The following is a 25,577-nucleotide window of genomic DNA, read 5'->3' as shown; positions in this document are numbered from 1 at the left end:
CATGCTTTTTTCTGTAAAATTAATACATAATTAATAATATTTAACAAACATTTTATTAGAACTATGTTTACAGGCCTGTTTTCTTTGCCGGCATCCATTTCATTTAGTTTTTATTTTGATGTTTCCCCTTACATTCGTAATAATAATTATCGATAACATAGAAAACACAGGGTTGTATGTCAAAAAGTATCGTTATTATCTAGGATTATTTTACAAGCTCAGATTTTGGAAGAGAAATTTTGTATGGGAAATCGCGCTTTTTAATTACGGATTTGAGTTAAGCGCAAAAAAGTAGATCATCTATTTATACGTGAACGTATTATTACATTAGTGTTACATATGTGCATATGCACTGACCCACCCCATGAGCATCGCCTTGTCAAATTTCATGCAATGATTAGGGAGTAAATATCTGAATGATAGAGTTTCTGCCTAACAACCTAACAAATGATACAACAATTCTCTTTTGCATATGCATGTATATATTTGTATGTGCGCACGCACACTTCATGCCCTAGCCTATTTTTTTTTTTTTTTTTTTTGTGTTAACGAAGGGGAATCTTTCATAGATACCGTCAACTTAGACGGCATGCACGATTCATACTGCTTGCTAAGGGTACACCTCATTCGTGACCACGCACAGTCATACTGTCTGGACTTGCAAAACAGTACACCTACGTACTAAACCCTTGAACTCCGTCTCCTTCACCACTCTCCCTGCGGAACTGCTTCAACGTATTACTTCGCAGGGCTGGTTAGCTATATAGCTTCGTCAATGTCTATCGGCTAATGCGTCTCATTTGCTCAATGTATCTGAGCTCTTTTTGAATTTTAGTAGCGTATGCAGCTACCTCCTCCCACTTTTTTTCCGATTGCAACATGAACTCGACTACGTCAGTTGCACTTGGAATTATTCTTCCAAGTTATAAAACGTGGGCAGTGGAAACTGGCAGTAGGGGCTGTCATCATGCCCGAACCTATCCAGATGTTTCCTAAAGCCTCCATGTCCAGAAAGGAACTGTGTCACATGGTAGGTTGGGCAATAGTGCAGTTATTACCTGCAATCTCGAAAACAGTGCGCGCCATTTCTTTGAAGTGCATAAATTTCGAAAGGCACATACATAACCTACATGCCAATACATAATTCGTGTCAATGGAAGTCGTAGTTTTCGCAAAACAGCTGTTGAAAGTTAAAAAAAAGGCATTTTTGACGTTTTTTACTAAATTATCAAAGTTTATTAACTTTTTTCTGGAACAAAAAAATTTTTTATATCATCATTGGATAAGTTTTCTGAAAGAATATTTTTTCACCTACATTTTAAGCCTAAGTTTGTCTGAATCGACGAAAAATTGTAGAAGTTATAACATATTATGTGAATGAAGACAATTTCATCGTTGTCATATATCCTTTTGATGTATACAATACGGTTTCGAACAAAAGTAAATCATGCCAGGCTGCGTATTGAGTCACGCAAAATAACTGTTCTTAGGCTCATTATAATTAAAAACAATATTTGTTTCATACAAAGAGATATACCATATATATTTTCATATATATATATGTCGCCATTGTACCAATTCCAGCTAATTGCCCTTTGTACTAATTCCTGCTAAATAAGGGGGATGACCTTGTAGGTATGACCATTGTACGTCTGTATACAATTTTCGGTGGCGCCATATATCTGCAAGTATAAATTTGTGCACGACGACAGAGGAAAAGAGACGGACTCTGTTGTCGAGTAAGGTCTGGTCGTAAGGCGCGGAGTACATAAGTGAAAGAAAGAGAGCAATAGAATAATGAGATGATGAAATTATACAGGCTCCTTTCGTAAGTCCGTCAGGCGGTCGGGCAGTTGAGATTGCGCCTTGCACTAGAGCAGAACTTACTTTGTTTTTCTTTGTTTATATCTGTGTTATAAGAAAATACACTGAAATGTGCAAGCACGCACCAGATAAATTCTGTTTTATTTGTGGTTTATACATCTTCAAAGAAAGTGCTCGAAAAAAGCTGACCATGCATTTATTAGCAGCTAACGACCAATAGATATGGACAAAAAGGTGGACTCCACACCCTGTCTGCGCTACATGTTCTGCACGTTTGAACGAATTTACCAAAGGCTCACGGTCATACTTATCTTTTGGTAAGCCATTTGAGTGGCCTATTGATCATGTGAGTGATTGCTATTTTTGCCTGACTAAACTTCGAGGAGGAAAATATATATTCCCTCAGTTCTCAAGGAATAACAGCTTCGATTTCGAGTGTCGGCAGTTCCCCAAGCACATCGAGTCAGAAGGCAAAGCCAATTAATCAGAGAGCATTAAACGATTTATGTCGTGATCTCAACTTATCGAAAGAAAAATCAGAACTCCTAGCTTCACGTCTACAGGAACGCGGTTATTTGAAATCAGGTACTAACGTAACGTATTATCGAAACCGCAATAAAAATTTCGAACAGTATTTCTCAAACACAGAAAATTTTTGCTACAGCAATAATGTTAATAAGTTGTTTGCGGCACTTGGAGAAACTCATGATCCAAATGAGTGGTGTTCAGGCTGTCTTACTGCACAAAGGCAACAAGAAACCATCGATCCCCGTTGCTCATTCTACGAATGTCAAAGAAACTTATGAGACAATGAAAGAGCTCCTTCAATTAATTGACTACAGTTCGTATAACTGGAAAATATGCTGTGACTTGAAAGTTGTCGCTCTACTGACTGGTCTGCAGGGTGGCTATACCAAATACAGTTGTTTTTTGTGTCTTTGGGATAGCAGAGCGGATGACAAACATTTCACTCAACAAGTTTGGCCGAAGCGTATGGAGCATGTCGTGGGAAAAAACAACGTTACCAAAAAAGCACTTGTTGAGAAAAAAAGTTATTTTCCCTCCTTTGCATATAAAACTTGGGCTAATGAAGAATTTTGTGAAAGCTTTGACAAAAGAACCGGAAAACACAGCCCTTAAATACTTGAAAACCAAGTTCCCAAGATTATCAACAGAGAAAATCAAAGCGGGTATATTCGTCGGTCCACAGATAAAGAAATTGTTTACGGACACAGAATTTCAACAATGCCTTGACAGTTCCGAAGCTAAAGCTTGGAAAACTTTCCAAAAAGTTGTTCATGGATTCTTGGGAAACAACAGGAGCAACAATGACCGTCAATTGATTCATACAATGATGAAATACTTTAAAACTATTGGTTAGTATTGTAAAACGTACATACTCCAAAATATATTTATCATATAAATTGATTGGAAAATTATTGGAAAATTTACAATTAACTTTGTTTTTGTTAACAGGTGCATGTCATTAAAAATGTCGTTAAAAATGCACCTACTTCACAGTCATTTGGATTTTTTTCCTCCGAATTTGGGGGCTGAAAGTGATGAACAAGGCAAGCGATTTCATCAAAATATTGCTACGATTGAAAAACGTTATGAGGGCTTTTGGGATCAAGGAATGATGAGCGACTACTGCTGGATGCAACTTCGTGAAGATTCCGTGCAACATAAAAGAAGAAGTCCAAGAGTAAAAACGTATTTTCGACCTCAAACATAGCCAAGTCAAAAGCTGCAAAATCACACGTGTTGACTTTATGGGTCATAACTTCTACAATTTTTTGTCGATTCAGACAAACTTAGACTTAAAATGTAGGTGAGAAAATTGTCTTTCAGAAAACCTATCTTATGTCCATATAAAAAAATTTTTTGTTCCAGAAAAAAGTTAATAAACTTTGATAATTTAGTAAAAAACGTCAAAAATGCCTTTTTTTCAACTTTCAACAGCTGTTTTGCGAAAACTACGACTTCCACTGACACGAATTATGTATTGGCATGTAGGTTATGTATATGCCTTTCGAAATTTATGCACTTCAAAGAAATGGCGCGCACTGTTTTCGAGATTGCAGGTAATAACTGCACTATTGCCCAAAAAACAGGTGTTTTGGGAATATCTCGAAAACCGTTCTTTGAAAAAAAAAATAAAATTCATTTTTGGTTTCAGCGACCTCAAATTAGTTTAGAAAACGCTTTTTGGTCGAGGACCATTTTTGGTGTAAACTAGTGTTATCGATAACACAGAAAACACAGGGTTGTATGTCAAAAAGTATCGTTATTATCTAGGATTATTTTACAAGTTCAGATTTTGGAAGAGAAATTTTGTATGGGAAATCGCGCTTTTTAATTACGGATTTGAGTTAAGCGCAAAAAAGTAGATCATCTATTTATACGTGAACGTATTATTACATTAGTGTTACATATGTGCATATGCACTGACCCACCCCATGAGCATCGCCTTGTCAAATTTCATGCAATGATTAGGGAGTAAATATCTGAATGATAGAGTTTCTGCCTAACAACCTAACAAATGATACAACAATTCTCTTTTGCATATGCATGTATATATTTGTATGTGCGCACGCACACTTCATGCCCTAGCCTATTTTTTTTTTTTTTTTTTTTGTGTTAACGAAGGGGAATCTTTCATAGATACCGTCAACTTAGACGGCATGCACGATTCATACTGCTTGCTAAGGGTACACCTCATTCGTGACCACGCACAGTCATACTGTCTGGACTTGCAAAACAGTACACCTACGTACTAAACCCTTGAACTCCGTCTCCTTCACCACTCTCCCTGCGGAACTGCTTCAACGTATTACTTCGCAGGGCTGGTTAGCTATATAGCTTCGTCAATGTCTATCGGCTAATGCGTCTCATTTGCTCAATGTATCTGAGCTCTTTTTGAATTTTAGTAGCGTATGCAGCTACCTCCTCCCACTTTTTTTCCGATTGCAACATGAACTCGACTACGTCAGTTGCACTTGGAATTATTCTTCCAAGTTATAAAACGTGGGCAGTGGAAACTGGCAGTAGGGGCTGTCATCATGCCCGAACCTATCCAGATGTTTCCTAAAGCCTCCATGTCCAGAAAGGAACTGTGTCACATGGTAGGTTGTGTCTCCAAGACTCCGATTTAGCCATGGTCGCAAATCGGGAATCAGTTTATAAGTATTCCATCGGTCTTGCCATCTTGTTAGTGACACAAGCCGCTCTTCTTCTCTCAAGGCTTTTTATTTATTTCGGCATCCGCTGCACATCTGACATAGACTCGCTTTATTTCACTCGCGAGAATATCCACTGGTATCATACCAGCTATGACAAACGCCGCGTCATCCGATATTGTTCTGTAGCCTCAACATGCCCTTAGGCCATTTAGCCTATATACAGACAATAGCTTCTTTTCGTTATCCTTCAGTTTCGCCGCATTTACCCAAACTGGGGCTGCACATAGGAGGACTGAAGTGGCCACATTTCACAGGAATTTTCTCCTAGTTGACTTAGGACCACCTATGTTAGGTAAGATCCTTGAGAGTGCCGCTTGTATGCTAGCGGTTTTCTCTACCGCGTAGGCAATATGGGCCTTAAAATTTAATCTACAATCGATCATAACTCATAGGTATTTCAGAGCCGGTTGAGTGAACAATTTGCTCTCCCACTCTGATTCTCATATGCTCGAGTTTTTTCCGACTTGTTATCAGAACCGCCTCCGTTGTTTGCTCTGCCAATTTGAGTCCCATCTGTTCCACTTCCTGTATGTGCTTAGCCACTGTCACTATCGCTATATCATCCACAAACCTATTATTCATACCTCGCTGGATACCGGTAAGCGAAGGACTTTGTCGTGCATGATATTCCAGAGGACAGGACCTAGGACCGATCCCTGCGTCACGCCAGTAGTAACTTTGTACATTTTAGTTCCAGCACTGTTCTCATACATCAGTTCTCTATCAGAGAAGTAACTCCTTGATACTCTGAGAAGATACGGCGGAATGCCAGTTTCATACAGGCTATTCAAGACGTGCGACCAACTTGCCGAATTAAAGGTGTTTTTGACATCCAATGTGGTTACAGCACGGTATTCCTTGGTGCCCCAACGCCACCGCTTTCCTTCCATTGCCTTAATAGCCGTTTTGACAACCGTAGTAATTGCATCAATCGTCTAACGGTTTCTCCGGAAGCCAAACTGCATGGTACTCAATGCTACCTTCTCTTCTAGTATAGGCCTATTGGTCTATTGCAAATAATATGCTCGAGTATTTTGCCTGTTGTGTCCAGTAGGCAAATCGGCCGGTACGAGGACGGATCATCGGCTGCTCATTTCCTTTTTGGTATCAACACAAGTCGTTGCAATTTCCACTGTGTAGGAAAAACACATTCGTCTAAGCATTTTTGTAGTACCGCAACAAATATTTCGGGACGCAAGCGAATAGCCGCCTTAAGGGCTACATTTGGTATGCCATCCGGCCCCGGTGCTTTTCGGTCGCCGATTTTCTTGCACGCTTCCATTATCTCTAGTGCAGATACGACTGGAATCTGCTGGGTGTTTACGGTATTTGCAGATTCTAATCTATCTATACTCGGTCCCTGGGGAAATAGCGTCGTTACAATTGGATTAAGCATAACTGGGCATACGACGGAGGTCGTTGTTCCGCCAGTTTCTTTAGTACCATTTTGTATGCAGTACTCCATGGATTTATGTCCGCATCGTTGCACAGTTGCTTAAAGCTCTCGACTTTATTTTTTTAATCGCTTCTTGTAGTGCTTTCTTTGCCTTTCAAACGTGCGCTAGCACCTTTTCATAGCAAGCTCTGCCCCTGGACCTTTGCATTTTACGCCGCGCTAGTAGGCAGATCCGGCTCAGTTGCGCTATCTCCTCAGTCCACCAATAGCAAGGCGCCCCTTGTCGATTTAGCCTTCTTATTGGCATTGCCGCAGCCGTACCCAAAGGCCTCGGTGCCCATCTTTCTGTCATTCCACCTGGGTCCTACTGGCTTAGTTGCGCGTACTCTTTTATTCTTTGATAGTTCGAATAGAATTGCCTGATGGTCACTGTGAGTGAGTTCCTCATTTACTCGCCACTTGATTTTCTGCAAAAGTGAACTGCTGACAAGTGTTAGATCAATAATAGATCCCGTACCGGCCTGGCGATATGTACGCGCGCAACCATTATTCGCGATACTAATGTCTACTCTAGCAATGGCTTCTAGCAGGCTATGTCCTCTGGCGTTGGTAAGTCTACTACCCCACTCGGTAGCCCAGCCGTTGAAATCACCGCCAAACCGCCAATTACTACTGGCGATCTAGCTTCAACGTCCCGCGTGAGGTCATCTAGAAACGTTTCGAAGCGCTCTCGCGTCCATCTAGGCGGGGCATAGCAGCTACACATATAAATGTTGTCCACTTTAGCTCTTACAAAGCCCTCCACTTGATCATACATCTCTTGAAGAGGGTGTTTGCGCGTCCAAATGACAGTTTCCGTGTCTTTGCTGCAACACCCTCTAGCGTCTTTTTGAACCCTAAAGGGGTCGCATATTAAGACTACCTCTGCTCTCTGCTCTATTGACATCTGAGTAAGCAGGTCCTGTGCTGCTTCACAGTCGTTTAAGTTAATCTGGATAACTCTCATCTCCTTTGGTCACTCAGAGCTCTCTTGAAGACTTGGCATCTACCGCTGCCCGCTATGTGCCGAAAATTGGATTCCCCCTGGCAGGGCCGTAGGGAGCATATCCGGGCCCCGGGGGAAAATTGCAAATGCGGGCCCTTTCCAATTATGTCTAATTCATATAAATACGTATAATCTCGAGTCCGGGCCCCTCTGAAAACTCCGGGCCCGGGGAAAAAAGAACCCGATCCGCCATCCTGCAGCATTTCAACTAGGCTATGTATTTTCGCTTACTATCCGCGTTGTCCACGATATTACCTTTCATCGCCTCAGTCTCATTTTCACGCGATACAGCAGCAAGAACGGGAGATCTGAGAATTTTTGATGTCCTCCGGAATGCATTGGCCTCCGCCAATCCTACCTCATTATCTCTACTGCCGTTATTGTTGCCGCAGTTTACCTTACCTGTTTCCCTCAGTCTATTATAGTTGAGTTAATGCTCATACCTAACAGGCTGGGGTGTGGATTTTAGTCGCCTCTTATGACAGGCATCCATAACCGTGGGAAAATTCTATCCCCTTAACCCGTTGGGGTGAGCCTATGTACGTACATATATGTGTTTTGACATATATATGTACATATATAACATATAAACTTGATGAAATCCCTATAATAAAATCAAAAAAATTCTTTATAGAAAACGCTTCATTACCAGACACACAGGAAGATGGCATATGCAAATGTAAATATGTGAATTTTTTATACATATGCTATATGTACTATGGCAACTAGAATCATGGCCTAGCCTATGTACGTACATATTTGTGTTCTGAACTTCCAGCAAAACAAGGCTTATTAACCCTTTCGACCACAACTTTTTTCCTGTGGAACGAAAATTTATTTTTTTAATATTAATCCTTTTGTATTTGTTTAAGAAGCAATTGCCCAAAATTTTGAGTCGTCACGCCCCACGGTTTGACCGCTGCCGAAAGTTGCTTGTGAGCAACTTTGGGCAATAATGGTATATATGTTTGTTTTAAACAAATTTTTTCTTTCGAACAACTTTTAATTATTTTTATTTATTTTAGAAAATTAGGTATGGTAAGACAAAAAAAAGTTTTTATTGTTACTACAGCAAAGGTGGACTTTGCATATAAGGCATTTAGACATTGGGGTTCCTGTCTTGCACAATCGGCTACGTCCCTTTTCTCTGACGCTGTGAGACTGAAGGATTCGGTTGAAACCTGTACTTTTTCGACTGTTGGGAAGACACGCTGCTTGATGGGGAGCCCAATGATACTATCGAGCTAGTTCTTTCAACATTCGATTGTCGGCTTTTCCTTTTTACGAGCGAATTAGTGGCAGTAAGCAACTCATGAGCAATTTCGACTTGAAATTTTATTAGAGGAATATGCTTTTGCCTCGGGTTTATCAAGTTTAAATGCTTTCTATACAATAGCCATGCGTTTGTAACGGATGTTCCGAGGCACCAATAGAAGATTCTTATGTACCACTTCTTTGAACGGTGGTTGACCTTGTAGAGCTCCATGAGCATACCAGCCGAATCTATTTCTTGCTACATCAATATAAACTTTTTCCTTCGGATTACAACGTTTGCATATACGAACAAGTTCAATGCTTTCACTCGAGGATATAAGTTGAACTGGCTTATTGTCAAACCACTTGACGCATAAAATATTATTGTTTATTTCACATTTCATATCGCAAGATCCCCTTCCACGCTTTTTTAGCTCAGCATCTGAAAGTAGCTGGCAATTGCTAATGCGGTTTTTACGTACAGTTCCTGTTGCAAATATGCCCATTTCTTTCAACGAGATCAGAAGGCTTTCTGACGTAAACCAATTATCGAAATAAAGCTTAAAATGTTTGTCCTTAGGAAAATCTTTTGCCAAATATAAAACTATATCCGAAGATGGGCCCAATTCATAAGCAGGACAGGTACCTTCACCAACATACAACGTAAAGTCGTACACTAATCCAGAGGTTCCAGCACGCGTAAACATTTTCAGACCCCATTATGAGGCTTAGCAGGGTTGTATTGTTTAAATGACGACCGACCTGTAAAAATTTTAATTAAAATGTTAATTGTGACATTTATGAATGTATACCTTAGAACGCAATGATTTGTTCATCAATACTTTGATGTTCCTCCTGGGGTAGCTTTTCAAAATTATCTTTGAGACTGTCTAGTAAAGGACGTATTTTGTATCATACAACTTGTCATGGTTCAAATCACCTTTTTTGGGTTGTTTAGTGTTATCGTTGAAATGTAACATGGTTTAATTTTTCAAACTTTCCACGCTGCATTGAATCTGTTGTAACGGTAAGATTTAAACCTTTTGACCATGCTATTTTGAGTTCAGGCAATTTTAAAACACCCATGTACAACAAAATACCAATATAGCGTTTAATAACTTCAACAGTGCAATCATATTTTCGAGAAGGTCAATCTCTATAATTTCCCCCCTTTGCACGATCCCTCCAAATTCTTCTCTAGCGCAGAAATGTTATCCATCTCGTCATCACTTTCGTCGTTGGAAGAGGTATCCTAATCAAAGTTAACAATCCTCTCAATATCGTCATCTGACAATCATTTCCCTTTCGGTCGCATAACTACATAAGATACAAAAACATTTATTACCACAATGGTCCAAGGTTGCCCACAAGCAACATTGCAGCTTTGAAAATTACTCACCTGGTTAATATTTTTTACTAATCAAACTTAAATTCAGTTTCGTAAAGATAAATCCTTGGTAAAAAACATGGCATATAAAGGTTTTAAATTTTTTCATTATTATAAAAGTTAATCACTCACTATAAAAACTCTTTTGAATTTCACAACAATATTTTCTGCGCTGCACTTGCTGTTTATGCAACATAACTTCGCTAAATAATCTACATATGATATTTTTTTTTTTTTGATATTTTGAGTAGATACATAAAAGTACCGTTATCATTTATAACGAACAGACAAAAACAAAACGAACGCTTTCCGTAAGCTGTTAAACTGCCGAAGTTGCTCACAGGCAACGTTGGCGTCGAAAGGGTTAATATAGATATATGCATGTACATACAACCGCACCCACAAGGCACTCATTTTATTCCTCTAAATGCGTATGCCGTTCAAAGCTAAAATTCTATGCCAAGCGACTACATGAACAAAATTCATTCATAGGCGCAGCCGTAGCGGCCATCAGTCTAGTTGTCATGGCGCTGAACAGTCTAAAATAGTCGCGGTGGCACTGAACAGTTTAAACTATTGTACACAACAAAAACTCATCATCAAAAAATCCATTGATAAATTCGAGCTCATAGTTCTAAGAGCAAAGTTATTACATTCATAAAACGAGCCGCTCATATGGTCCTCCTTCTGTGTTAATCTCGTATCTACAAAATCATAATTTTCAGTAAATCGATAAAAATGTTTGAGTTACTTAACTTCTATCAGAAGTTATAACTTATTTTATAAGATACTTATAGTAGATACGAGGTTTTTGAATTCGAACATGTAGATACGAGAAAAATCTAAACGCTCTGAAAAAAATTCAATAATCATTATGAACATTGTACGTTTTGTTTTAAGTAACAGGAGTGCTAAGGAGTGTATTTCACTAAAAATCTCAATTTCGAAAAAAATGAAGTTACAAGGTTAACACAGAAAGGGGACGATATGCCACACATGACAAAAATTTACATCTATGATTGAGCATATCAAATCAAAATATTTGCCAATATTTGGTAAATCGTAATTTTTTGTCTTGTCGAGTGGTTGCGGCTCCGTATATATCGCACCCTAAATACAAAAGGGTCACAACTCAAAATGTACTTCTGCTCAAATATGAACGAGACGTTATCAATAAAACGGTCCGCGGATGACATATGGCAAAAATAAATTGTTTGTTTTTTGGTAGGACTGTTACAAGCAAATTTCAGCGTGATATGTCACATAGTTTGTTTTCTGTGTTACTGTAAACAAGTCAAGCTCGAGTGTGGAAAATTTTGAGTTGTGCCCCTTTTGTATTTAGGGTGCGATATGTTTGCGAATATGTCTTCTAAATGCTCGACGACCGCAGCTGTGCAGCGCCTATGAATGATGTGCCTGTGAATGTGCTCTGGATTTCTTGAGAAGTTTTACCGTAATATTTTTTGCTGTGGCTAGTACACATACATACACACAGCATATATATAGGTTTTTAACTTAAAATTAAAATTTTTGAATTTACAGTTTAATTTTTTTTAAATAAAGTTAAAGATTTTTAATTTCAAATTAAAGTTTATTAATGTAGTATTGAATATTTACAATAAAAAAAGGAATACTAACGCGAATAAGAATCAAGAAAAGTTAAATAAAGCAATTTGGACAAAGCATTTAATGCAACGGTTGTTCAGCTACAGCCAGCGGTAGTTTCCTAAACATGTCAAATAGTTATAATCAGTAGAAGTAACAGTAGTCATTGATTCTTTAATAATCTGTACCAAATTTTGATAATTTTGTGGATCGGCCAGCAAATTTCTTACAGACAATTTTATTTTTTACCTTTTCTATAGGATTTAACATGGGGGAATATGGTGATAGAAAAATTAACGTATAATTAGTCTCACTAATCTTTTCGCGTACTTCCTGAGTTTTATGGATGCGGGCTTTGTCCAGAACCAACCATGCTTCTATGAATTTACTTTCAGCAAGTTTATCAAAGAATCCATTAAGAAATGTAATAAAAACATTTGAATTTACTGTTGAGTTAGAAATTACTTGAGAATGTATAATACCATTTAAATTCATGGTCAAAATTAATGAAACATTTCTTCCTCTTGTTGCTAGAACTATTACATGGGCTGACATATTTATCATCGGTCGAGCTTTATTTCTGCGAAGAACCCTTTGAACCCGCATTTATCAACAAAAATTATTTTCTCATGTGTTTGTGGAGCATTTTGTGAAAAATTGAGTGCATAATTTTTGCGTTGTTCAGTTGTTAATTTGGAGTCCAGGTCCAGGTAGATTATAGCGGTTTTTAATGTTATTTTTAAAGCTTTTAATGCATTAAATAACGTATATTAGTAACAAAGTAATTGATGGATTTTCTTCAATTAACTTCTCCACATAGTTTAAAATCTCATCACTTAGTTTAACATTTCTTTTTCCACCACGATTTCGTCTAATAATCTCACATCCATCCTTCTTACAGGTATACCTTCTAATTATAGAAGTGGCTCTGTTTTTATTTATTCGAGCTAATTCTACTGACTCTGCAATAGCTTTATCTTCTTCATAGCATTTTATCAAAATCTCCGTTTTAACATAATTTCCCCTGCGGTTTCTGCAACAAGGAATAGGTAAGTTCTCTTCGTTTTCTAAATTGCTATCATCAGATCTTCTGTGGCCTGCATTATTCGCCGATAATGGCGTTTATTTACCGAACTTCCTCTATTATCTTCAACAGCTACTTCAGGTGATGTGTTGCTGTTCATTATCATAAACTTATTTAAGGGTTTTAAGGATTTTGAATTTCAAATATTTATTTTAAAATAAATAATAATTACACAACAAGAAAAGAAAAGTTTTATTTTGCGTTTACTGCGATTTCAAAAACAAGTTTTACTTTGTGATTACTGCAATTGCTAAGCTTTAAACGAGTGTTTAACCTTATTATCAGCAAAGTAAATATATTTGGAAAATGATAATTAGTTATCATATCTTTTTTCATAAACTTTAATTTAAAATTAAAAATCTTTAATTTGAATTAAAAAACAATTTAATTTGAAATAAAAAAACTTTAATTTGAATTAAAAGAAATTTAATTTGAAATTAAAAAACTTTAACTTGAAGTTGAAAACCTACATATGCGCATACCTATGTTCATATATAAATTCACATATTTAAATTTGCATATGCCATCTTCCTGTGTGCCTGGTAATGAAGCGTTTTCTATAAAGGATTTTGAAAACTTTAATTTGAATTAAAAGAAATTTAATTTGAAATTAAAAAACTTTAACTTGAAGTTGAAAACCTACATACGCGCATAGGTATGTTCATATATAAATTCACATATTTAAATTTGCATATGCCATCTTCCTGTGTGCCTGGTAATGAAGCGTTTTCTATAAAGGATTTTGATTTGGTTGAAGTGAATTCAACTAAATTTAGCAGACACAATATATGTATATGTTTTGAATTTAGCATACTTGTTTTAGAAAAATTTTAAATACAATACATATGTCATAGCTAGCCTACATCGCTAACATTCTTTGTTTCTAATCACCAACAAATTCTAATCTAATTGGAAATCAGACGTTCGCCAAAAATTTCACGCAGCAGGGCCATAGATTACCTAGCAGTATGCGCAGTTGTTCCATCTTGTTGAAACCACAAATTAGGATACTGCTCCGCCATTGGCCGCAAAAAGTTTTCAATCAATGTTCTGTAAGAAGCTCCAGAAATCGATTCCGGCGTTTCATCCTCATTTTCGAAGAGATATGGACCGATTACTCTAGTAGCCATAACACCGCACCAAACAGTACATTTAGATGGGTGAAACTGATTTTGGTGTGTTGCCCTTGGATTTTCAGAGCCCCAATCTACAGTTTTGTTTGTTGACATAACCTTTTAAATGGAAATGCGCTTCATCAGACACCAAAACTTTATTTAAAAAATCAATTTGTGTGGCTAATTGAATAAATCGAAAAACAATTATAACCTACAGAAAGAGAAAAATAAATATGTCAAGAAATAAAAAAGTTATTTGTGCTTAACATTAGAAGGTCTTATTTGGCCCACCCTGTACATTGACCCTGCACAGTTTTTGGCTTCTGTATGTAATCAAATTGCCGACGACATTTGAATATGCATTTATTTGTTCCTTTGGCAAACGAAATTTTATTCAATTTACATATTATTATAGGGAATAATATATGTGGAATTGACAGACGAACGAAGGACTACCAGAAGTGGGCATAACTTTTAGATTATTAGTAAATGTGTCTCTGCATATCGAACGAACTTAATTGTAATGGGCATCACTGACCGAACGAAAAGGTCTCGGAACTAAAACGTTAGAAAAACGGGAATTCTTTTCAAATAGAAGCACAGGACTGGTCGGACGCGTTTGTAAAATTAAATTATATAAAGATTGTAAACTTGATCCCATTTTTATTTGAATAACGGAAACGAGTCCCACATATATGTATGCATTTTCTAGATAATGTAAAACTTTGAAATTAAAAAAAAAGAAAGAATTGAAGAAAAATTAAAAGAAACTTTTTAGCATATGTATATGTATGCATTGAAGCAACCATGACCTACTTTACGAGGCCTTAACATATTTAAATACAATAATCAGGGAATAAATACCCGAATGATGGAATTCCTGCCTAACACATACTAAAACAATTCTCTTTTGCTAATGCATGTCGTCCTCTAAATGCATAAGTCGTCCAAAGCTAAAATTCTATGCCTAGCGACTACAAGAACAAAATACATTCATAGGCGGAACCGAAGCAGCCTTAATTCTAGTTGCCATGGCGCTGAACAGTTTCAAATATTGTTCAGCACAAAAAACAAAAAAACAAATTCATCGATAAGAAGCAAAATACTTTCATTCGTAAAACTAGCCGCCGATATGCCAATTTTTCTGAAGGATGAAAAAAATTTATATCTAAGATTAAAGAAATTAAATCAAAATAGTCAATACTGGAAAATTTCTTACAGAAATGTTTGCCAATATTTGGAGAATCGTGAATTTTCGTCATGTCGAATGGTCGCGGCTCCGTATATATGTTTGCACCCACATATATACAGTAGTCAACAATTTATTCATACCCCCTGTGTAGTACGTAAAAAAAAATGGTCCGCTATGAGTCCATTGCGGTATACCAAACCATGCATTGACTATGACTTTATACACAATGTGTCCAATTTTCACTAATAGTCTTCTACCTTTTAAGAAACTGGCGAAAAAATTCAAGAGACTTCCTCCACTCCCATTTTGTTCCAACTTATACAAAAGTATTGAGTGGTCCACCTTGTCAAAGGCCTTCGAAAAGTCTGTATAAATTACGTCTAATTGGGAACAGTTTTTAAATGCACTTATTTTTTCATTTGTGGCTAAAACAAGATTAGAGCAGGTAGATCTGCCGGGGAAAAATCCATGCTGGGAATGTGATATAACCTGATTTATATGATCAAATAACTTTATTTGTATTATTTGATCGAATAACTTTGTAATAGTGCTCTGCTAGACAATAGGCCTATAGTTACAGACGTCATTCCTATCACCTGATTTATAGACTGGTTCAATCCAGCAAAGTTTACATGAGTCGATAAAAGCTCCACTATATGAACACATTTTGAATATCAATAAAATAGGACGAGCTAGTAAATCAGCGCAAGTTTTAAGGAGATGTGGTAAGAATCCTTCACTATCTGACCTAGCGCTGGGCTTAAGTTTAGAAATCGCTAGAAGCACATCATCGAGACTAATCTCAAAGGAGCTGATAGTTTGCAAAGGTGAAGCTGATAGGGTAGGAAAAAGCGTGGTGCTATATCTATCATACTCTTTCTGAAAAAATTGAGCAAATAAGTCACATGAACTTTGGGTATTATCAGAAACAATTCCATCATATTCTAAACTAGCAAGAAACCCCGTAGTTTTTCTTTTGGTTTTAATGTAATGCCAGAAACTCGAGGGATTGGATTTTAGCCTAGTTTCAATAGAAAGCCTATGTTGCGTGAATAAAAGATTGTGCAAGGAGTTGAACTCCTTCCTCAAGATAGTTGTCTTTTGAATTACTAGCCTTAGACTTTTTAAAAGCTTTGCTTTTTCTGAATTTCAAGTTCAATAAACAATGGTGGCTTATTGTTGGTTACTGATTTCTTTAAAGAAACAAATTTTGAAACTGCATTTGTAAGATTTCGACATAAAATCTCATAGGAATCAGCAGGAGCACTTGCTGAATCCAAACAGCTCCAGTCGGTTTCATCAAAGAAACTCTTAATGCCTTTACAATCGGCCTTTAAATAATTGTATTCTGCCACATCAACAGCTGTTTGAGTATCAAAATTATAAAATTTAAAATTAATACATAAAGCTTTGTGATGCAAAGTATTCTTTGAAATTGGAGTGACACACTCCATGAAAGTGATCTTCAAGTCATTGGAAGCAAACACAAGGTCTAAAACTTTACCGTTGTTGTTTAAAATAGAGTTATATTACATTAGAATTTGGGAAAGTAATGTACTTATAACTAAAATATCGACATCCGCTTTGATATTAATTGGTAACAAACGTTTACTATGGTAAGACCAAGTTATAGTACTTAAATTAAAATCTTCAAAGTGCATTACTTCATCGTATTTAACAACATCCAAAATATTAATTAAATTATCTAAGTCTTTCCGATAAGTAATTATGTCATTATAATCAGGCATACAAGGCAACATAAATATAATTGACTTATTATTAGAAAATACACTCACGCAGATTTGATCAATTGTGGCTCCAAAACTATCCAGTTCTACAATTTACTGCATAAGTCCGCTCGAATCGCAAGTAGCACTCCACCACCTTTTTAAAGACCAGTAGCGGTCATCTCATTATACGTGATAGTAACTATCAAAATATTCGGCTGAGCAATAGTTGTCATTCAGCCCAGTCTCAGTTTTGGCAATAATGTCATAATCGTGTAAAGACGCAATACGATAAAACTGCGATTTAGTACGCATTCCACTCACATTTTGATAGCACAAATAGAATAGCTTGTTAACAAATCATTTGCAGGAGACAGAACGTAAGTTACCTCATCTTACTGTTTTAGGTACACGACTTGTATATTAGTTTCTTTGTTTGCTGTTTAGGAAAAACATGTTTATCTCTTGTTATTCTTAAAATACATATGTTTATCTTTTGTTTTTCTTAAAACATGTTTATCTTTTGGTATTCTTAAAATATGTTTGGATTTGCTCAGCCCTGCATGATTATATGTACTTAGAATTTACTTAACTATTTTTATTTATTATTTGTGAATGAAATCATTCTTCAACTAGCTCTGACTTAAGCTGTCATAATGATTTGAGGAGACCTAGTTTAAAGTTCAGGAGGATGGTTCCATGTGTAGAAGTCCACGCAAGTGGGGAAAGTTACTGATCGCCATTCACTTGGGAGTGGCCAGGACGATTCTTCTACATATGGTTCAAGCAGCTCACAATGGCCGGGATTAGCCCACGTATCCTCTGGGTAGCTTCCGAACACCCGTTTGGGAGTGAGCTAACGTGAGAAGGCGAAGCATTTCAGGATAGCTGGTTGTGCGCTGGGTTTGGGACCCGCCACTTAAAAATCGCCCCCAATGAAAGCATATACAAAGCCTCGGATGAGAACTTCCGACACTGATGACGACCCCTGCAAACGAACTAAGGATTATGATTTGAGGGCATGCACCTGGAATGTCCGGTCCCTTAATGGGGAAGGTGCCTCTGCCCGGCTGGTTGATGTTCTCGTGAGAGTAAAGGCTGACATCACTGCCATCCAAGAGATGCGATGGACGGGGCAAGGTAAGAAAACCATAGGACCTTGCGACGTCTACTACAGCTGCCATGTAAAGGAGCGCAAATTCGGTGTCGGATTTGTTGTGGGAGAGAGACTTCGTCGCCAAGTACTGTCGTTCACTCCGGTGGACGAGCGTCTCGCAATAATCCGCATCAAAGCGCGATTTTTTAACATCTCGCTAATTTGCGCCCACGCCCCGACGGAAGAGAAGGACGATGCGACCAAAGATTCCTTCTATGAGCGCTTGGAACGTTCCTATGAGCGCTGCTCCCCCCACGACATAAAAATTGTGCTTGGCTACTTCAACGCCAGGGTGGGCAAGGAGGGAATTTTTGGTCCCACAGTCGGAAAATTCAGCCTGCACAACGATACATCCGGTAATGGACAGAGGCTGATCGACTTCGCCGGGGCTCGAAACATGGTAGTCTGCAGCACCAGATTCCAGCATAAAAAGATACACCAAGCTACCTGGCTGTCTCCTGATCGAAAAACGCGAAACCAAATCGATCATGTTGTGATAGATGGAAGACACGCTTCTAGTGTATTAGATGTACGTACGATCCGAGGACCCAACATCGACTCGGATCATTACCTTGTTGCAGCCAAACTGCGCACCCGCCTCTGTGCAGCAAAAAATGTATATCTGCTTACGCAAAGAAAAGCTGCAATCACAACAGACAGCCAGAAGATTCGCCACTCGACTCTCACTCCTGCTCTCGGAGAGCACTGCCCAACAAACCGGCATGCGCGAGCAATGGAGCAACATTTCTCGTTCCCTACGTACCGCCGCCGAAGAAGAAATCGGATTCCGGCGAGCCCGAAAAAACAATTGGTACGACGAGGAATGTCATGCTGCCGCGGAAAGAAAGGATTCCGCCTATAGAGCCACGCTGCGATCGGGCGCAACGCGAGCCATGTGGGATCGCTACAGAGAGCTGAAAAAGGAAGAGAGACGTATTATCCGACAGAAGAAATGAGAGGCCGAAATACCTGAGTGCGAGGAGCTTGAGATGCTGGCCAATAGGAACAACGCCCGAAAATTCTACCAGAAAGTTCGGCGGCTTACAGAAGGTTTTAAGACCGGGGCGTTTTCCTGTAAGAACAAAGGTGGTGGTGACTGACGTACAGAGCAATCTTAAATTATGGAGGGAACACTTCTCGAGCCTGTTAAACGGTGACAGCTGCGCATGTCACCGAGAATGTGAAGATCCCGATACCCCAATCGTTGACGACGGAATTGTCGTTCCGTTACCCGACCATGACGAGGTGAGAATAGCAATATCACGGCTAAAGAACAACAAAGCCGCGGGCGCCGACGGACTGCCGGCTGAGCTATTCAAACATGGCGGCGAGGAGCTGGTAAGGTGCATGCATCAGCTCCTATGCAAAATATGGTCGGATGAAAGCATGCCTGCCGATTGGAATTTAAGTGTGCTCTGCCCAATCCATAAGAAGAGCGATCCTGCAATTTGTGCCAATTACCGCGGGATTAGTCTTCTAAATATCGCCTATAAGGTTCTAGCGAGCGTATTGTGTGAAATGCTGAAGCCCACCGTCAACCAACTGATTGGACTTTATCAGTGTAGCTTCAGACCTGGAAAGTCTACCATCGACCAAATATTCTCAATACGCCAAATCTTGGAAAAGACCCATGAAAGGAGAATCGACACACACCATCTTTTCGTCGACTTCAAAGCTGCATTCGACAGTACGGAAAGGAGTTACCTGTATGCCGCGATGTCTGAATTTGGTATCCCCGCAAAACTAATACGGCTATGTAAGGTGACGTTGCTCAACACCAGCAGCGCCGTCAGAATTGGGAAGGACCTCTTCAGACAGGGTGACTCGCTGTCATGTGACTTCTTTAACCTGATGTTGGAGAGCATCCTACGAGCCGCAGAACTTAATCGCTCAGGCACAATTTTTTATAAGAGCGTACAATTGTTGGCGTATGCCGATGATATTGACATCATCGGCCTTAACAACCGCGCTGTTAGTTCTGCCTTCTCCAAACTGGACAAAGAGCCAAAGCGAATGGGTCTGGTGGTGAACGAGGACAAAACGAAGTACCTCCTGTCTTCAAACAAACAGTCGGCGCACTCGCGTATCGGCACCCACGTCACTGTAGACAGTTATAATTTCGAGGTTGTAAAAGACTTCGTCTATTTAGGAACCAGCATTAACACCGATAACAATGTCAGCCTTGAAATCCAACGTAGAATCTCTCTTGCCAACAAGTGCTACTTTGGACTAAGTAGGCAACTGAGCAGTAAATTCCTCTCTCGACGAACAAAACTAACACTCTACAAGACTCTCATCATGCCCGTCCTAACGTATGGCGCAGAAGCTTGGCCGATGACAACATCCGATGAAGCGACGCTTGGAGTGTTCGAGAGAAAGATTCTGCGTAAGATTTTTGGACCTTTGCACGTTGGCAACGGCGAATATCGCCATCGTCTGCGATGAGCTGTATGAGCTTTACGACGACATAGACATAGCGCAGCGAATAAAGATCCAGCGGCTTCGTTGGCTGGGCCATGTCGTCCGAATGGATACAAACGCTCCGGCTTTGAAAGTATTCGATGCGGTACCAGCTGGTGGTAGCAGAGGAAGAGGAAGGCCTCCTCTGCGTTGGAAAGATCAGGTGGAGAAGGACTTAGCTTCACTTGGTGTGTCCAATTGACGCCGGTTAGCACGAGAAAGAAATGACTGGCGCGCTTTGTTAATCTCGGCCAAAATCGCGTAAGCGGTTATCGCGCCAATTAAGAAGAAGAAGAAGTTTAAAGTTCACTCGCTTTAGCTTGCACTTTTGATTTATTCGAAGTACCTATAGCATGAGCAGACGCAGTGTTGGTAGCAGAATCAGAGATATCTGCTGCATATGCATTTTGTTCGGCATGTGAAATTAATTTGACTACGTCGGCGTAGGATGCAGTCACAGACGCAGCAGAGTCCACCACCGTTGGTGCGCACGACACTTTGTTAGAATTGCGTTGCTCGACTGGCTGAGCTGTTTGTAAGAGATGATTAGATTTATTTCCCTCTTCGACAGCTGGTAGAGGATTTATTTGAAGAGAAAGCGAAGAAGCGGTACAAATGGCAGATACCACATTTTCGGCGTATGATTTTTTCAACTAAGAGCTGCTTTTCTGTTTGTAAAATATTTAGCATTGTCACCCCGCTCTTGTATTCTATTTTAAGGGCAAAAATTCAATTAGGAAGGTTAACAAAGAAACTTGCTGGTTATGCTGAAAACAGTAAACGACGTAAACCCTGTCAGCTGAGCTCTATCACCATACACTGTTGCCAGTACATTTCGAAATCATTTACAAAATAAACTTAGAAAAATTATAATTTTTATTAAAATAACTTAAAAGCACTGTTGAATAAAGTTAATTATAAATAAATGAACTATTTGCATTTGTTGGTTTTTGGTTTTGGCTTATTAAACAATGAAAAATTGTAACTGATAACGCGGATGTGTGAAAAAGTGTGTAAGCAAAAGTATCAATGGCAACATTGTGTAGACACAATCAAACACATACACACACAAACCGATGTATTGTGTAAATATGTAACTAAAAGAACGCAGTTGTTCTCACGGGATGAGTTTTTGTGCTCGTTAGGGGCTGCGGTAAGGGACTGCGTACGGCGTTCACTGTTTTCAGCATTATTGTCGGCAACGTTTGCTGATTTGAGATATGCACATTTTGATTTTGTGTATTAGATAAACACCAACTTTTCATTTTATTCATTATGCCCTCAGTTGGGGAAGGGCATAGGGGAGCTGAGCGTATAGACGCCCGACGAGTAGCCTGACAGTCCTTGCACAAATGTTCGCTGTTAGAGCTAAGCAAAAACTCTAAGCCGGATAGCAAAATCCCAATACAATCCAAATGGAAAAATTCGCCGCACTTAGCGCATTGAACTTTGGCATTAACTATGTTGCGATCAACTCTCTGCCCAGAAACACACGGCATTTTACAGCAAATATGCAATTTATGTTTTATATTTTAATAAAGGAGTCACTGTCTCTATAACATTGGTTTATATATTTAGATTACTTATTTTTAAACAAAGTATATTAGATAATAAAGAAACTACCATAAGAAGCACGGAGCTCGATGAAAACACGTCAATACCGCATGAACGTTGATTTTTTTTAACAAATAAAAAATAGTTTAAAAAAACTAAAAAACACGCTTTTATTGCTAATCGAACTAAAAAGTAGAAAATAAATTTTAATGACAAAGGGACCTATAATGAAGTAATAGCAAATCGAACGATCAGTCATTGTCAACTACCTCAGAACAGAATTATAACAAAAATTAAGATACAAATAGAATAATTCAAATTAGAGTTAAAAGCGTGGGATGCATTTTGCTTCACTTTCATAACCCACTGTACATAGGTAGTTGCCAATAGAATGATTGTAATATTTACTATATCAAGCATCCCACGCTTTTAACTCTAATTTGAATTATTATATTTGTATCTTAATTTTTGTTATAATTCTGTTCTGAGGTAGTTGACTATGACTGATCGTTCGATTTGCTATTACTTCATTATAGGTCCCTTTGTCATTAAAATTTATTTTCTACTTCTTAGTTCGATTAGCAATAAAAGCGTGTTTTTTAGTTTTTTTAAACTATTTTTTATTTTCTACTTTTTAGTTCGATTAGCAATCAAAGCGTGTTTTTTAGTTTTTTTTTAACTATTTTTTATTTTCTAATTTTTTAGTTTGATTAGCAGTAACAACGTGCTTTTTTAGTTTTTTTACACTATTATGTATTTAGTTTGATTTATCAATCCGTCTTATGGTGGACATGTGGTATTGAAATGTCTTACGAATCATTTCGTAAACTAATCATTTCATTTAAAGCCTCACTGTTGCATGGAGTTTTTCCAGTTAGCTTAGAGCAATCAAGTTCTTCGATCCGCATACCGTCTAAAGATCTTACACGACTAAGTGCTACATAGGCCTGTCCAGCAGCAAACAGTCGCGAGCCTAGATAAATGACTGCATGATCAACTGTAAAATCTTGCATCTTGTGAACGGTCGAAGCCCAACTCAGGATTAAGGGCAACATCCGTCTCTCAGCAGTTCCATAGCTATATTTCGCTGGGAACTGTATCGATATCGGTTTAATCATGTGCACACCATCAGAACCGAAGTCGATACGGACTGACGGGATGTCTTCCGCGTATAGTTGGTCTCTGCGAAAATTTGGCCAGATAATTTCAATGATAAAACCCATATTGCCATTCACTAAACCTTTTGACACGTCAATGTTCGACCTCAACATCACTTTAGCCCCTACGAATATTTTCAGTACTTTCGGAAGACCTCCTGTTTTATTAATATCATTAGGTATCACAGAATTTAAGTCCTTGTTATCTAAATTACGAGTGGCATCAATAAGTTGGTCTTGTGCTTTTATTGTATAAATAACTGTCCCTTTATTCTCAAAACTCTGGAGAACTTTTTCGTTGTGTCTAGCAACTTGATCATTCGTTGGATAAATTCTTAATGCTTTCTCAATCGAAAATTCATTAGTCGCATCCGTTGAAACTTTTTCAAGAAGGATTTCAACTTGTCTAGACGTCATTTCTCCAACTCGTAGGGCATTAAGTACATCTATAAATGTTGTGTCTCCTTGTTGACGCATGTTTTGTTTAAGTTCAACCAGACCGAACTGTCACCACAAATGTATAGCTGGCTTCATATGATCTGGTTGTTGAAAAACTTGATGTCCTCTAACAGGTGGTAACTGCATTAGATCACCAAAGAGTATCACGTTTATGCCACCAAAACAAGCGTCTGGGATTTTCAGTTGTCGCAAACGAGAGTCGATCATACAAAGCATCTCATAGGGTATCATAGAAATTTCATCTATGAATAGAAACTCAATATTTTGCCATAATTGACGCATTCCTCTCAAATAATTACCGTTAAGAAGTGGCATGCTTACAATTACTCCATCTTTTTGTACTGGTAGATTTAACTGCCGGTGTAGCGTTGTACCACCGATTAACCGTGCTGCAACTCCAGTGAGAGCACCGACTTTTACCACCGGTTTTCCATAACATCGGTTGACAAGGTTTTTCAATAGATTAAAGAGGAATGTTTTCCCGGTGCCTGCTCCACCAGTTACGAAAATTTTCTCCCGTTTCATATCACCATTGAGTTGCTTCTTAATACTCTCTGTGACAAGAACAACTAATTGTCTTTGATCAATATTCATCGCATTTGGCCCTCTTTGGAATTGATCATTGCTCATTTCTTTCTCTGGTAACTCTTCCTCTTCAAGTACAGGATTTATAATCTCTGGCTGCTCCAAAATTTCGAAAGCATGTATCTGATTGAATGCATTTTCAAGCTGTTGGTCCCGCTCTCGATGTTGGCACATATGTCTACTTGTTTCCCTTAAACGACTCTCTCGAGCTACAAAAGCTTCTTTGGCATTATCGAAGCCTTCAAGTATTTCAGTTTCCGAACGATAAGGCATATATTGAAGAAGTAAGCTGTAGGAAAAGTTTTCTGGATCCGAAGCTGCTATAAAATATGGCACTCTGACAACTGCAGGAACATTTCTCACAACCATTTTGCTTTTATCCAACAGAGTAATGAGTGGGCGACGCATGTTTGTTTGTTCCTCATAGGCATCATGGTCTACGCTTTCCTCGGTATCGCTTAACTTTTTCGGAAAGTGTGGTTCAAACAACATAGCAAACTCTGTAAGGCTCATGTTCGCAAAATCTTAGTCAGGATGTTGTAATGGACGTTTTTCATATCGTTCAAAGATATTGCTGTAGTAACCAATTGCGTGTCCGCTTCTATCGAATTGCAATACTCTGTAACGCTGTTCTGGCTTTCTTGTGTTTAGGAAGACACAATGTCGCGAACTCTTTCGTAATGGGATATGACAAAGCCGATATGCACATTCGGCAGCTGATACTTGTCGTTCATGAAGAATCTTCATACATATCTTGAGGAGTTTGCGTGAAAGGTCAGTCTCTTCGCGTTGGATTTGTTGTATTGCCTGTGCAATTCCAGCATCGACACCCTCTGGTTCTGCTTTCGACAGATACTTTGCAATATAGTATGCTATCGCTTCGTTCGATCCGCACGGTTGAATATCGATATTACCTGTCCACAGTCTCAATAACTCTGGGTGGTAATTATTTACCCAAGCATCTTCTTTACGACGCTTAAGTAAGGAAATTCTGCCCCCATTGCGGAGAAAATCGTCTGAAGAATGTGATATTATTCGTGTCTCATGCCATTCTTGACGTGGAAAATTGAATCGACATCTTACAGAGGTAATATTCTTCATACAAGTTTGTGTATGTCAATGAATTTGACATTTTTTCACAAGCTCGAAGAGCTCTGGATCTTCTTCTTCTGTTGGAATTTTACACCAGCAGTTACGATCAAGTAGAAGTATTCCTTCTTCTGTATCAAATGCTGGATGATTCTCTATCCAAACTACCATATGAAGGTGAGGACTACCACGATTCTGAAACTCAATACGCCACCAGAAGTCTTTTACTTTTCCTCCAAATACTGC

At 38.5% G+C, this 25,577-nt stretch overlaps 1 protein-coding gene across 1 annotated transcript; it reads right to left on the bottom strand.

The window, feature by feature from the left end:
• Window positions 1–23,705: 23,705 nt before the first annotated feature.
• On the bottom strand, window positions 23,706–24,755 carry LOC128870052 (uncharacterized). Its single transcript, XM_054112649.1, has one exon. It carries the CDS (start codon window positions 24,753–24,755, stop codon window positions 23,706–23,708), a length of 1,050 nt encoding a protein of 349 aa, XP_053968624.1.
• Between the last annotated feature and the right edge of the window lie 822 nt (window positions 24,756–25,577).

Source organism: Anastrepha ludens, chromosome X (genome assembly GCF_028408465.1).
Source record: "Anastrepha ludens isolate Willacy chromosome X, idAnaLude1.1, whole genome shotgun sequence".
Lineage (NCBI taxonomy): Eukaryota > Metazoa > Arthropoda > Insecta > Diptera > Tephritidae > Anastrepha > Anastrepha ludens.
The sequence above is the reverse complement of the archived record's forward strand: the minus strand, read 5'-3'. Positions and strand labels throughout refer to the sequence as shown.

Bases quoted from the DNA above. Each gene is read 5' to 3' on its own strand.
- LOC128870052 (XM_054112649.1), bottom strand. From the start codon at position 24,755: ATGAGCCTTACAGAGTTTGCTATGTTGTTTGAACCACACTTTCCGAAA.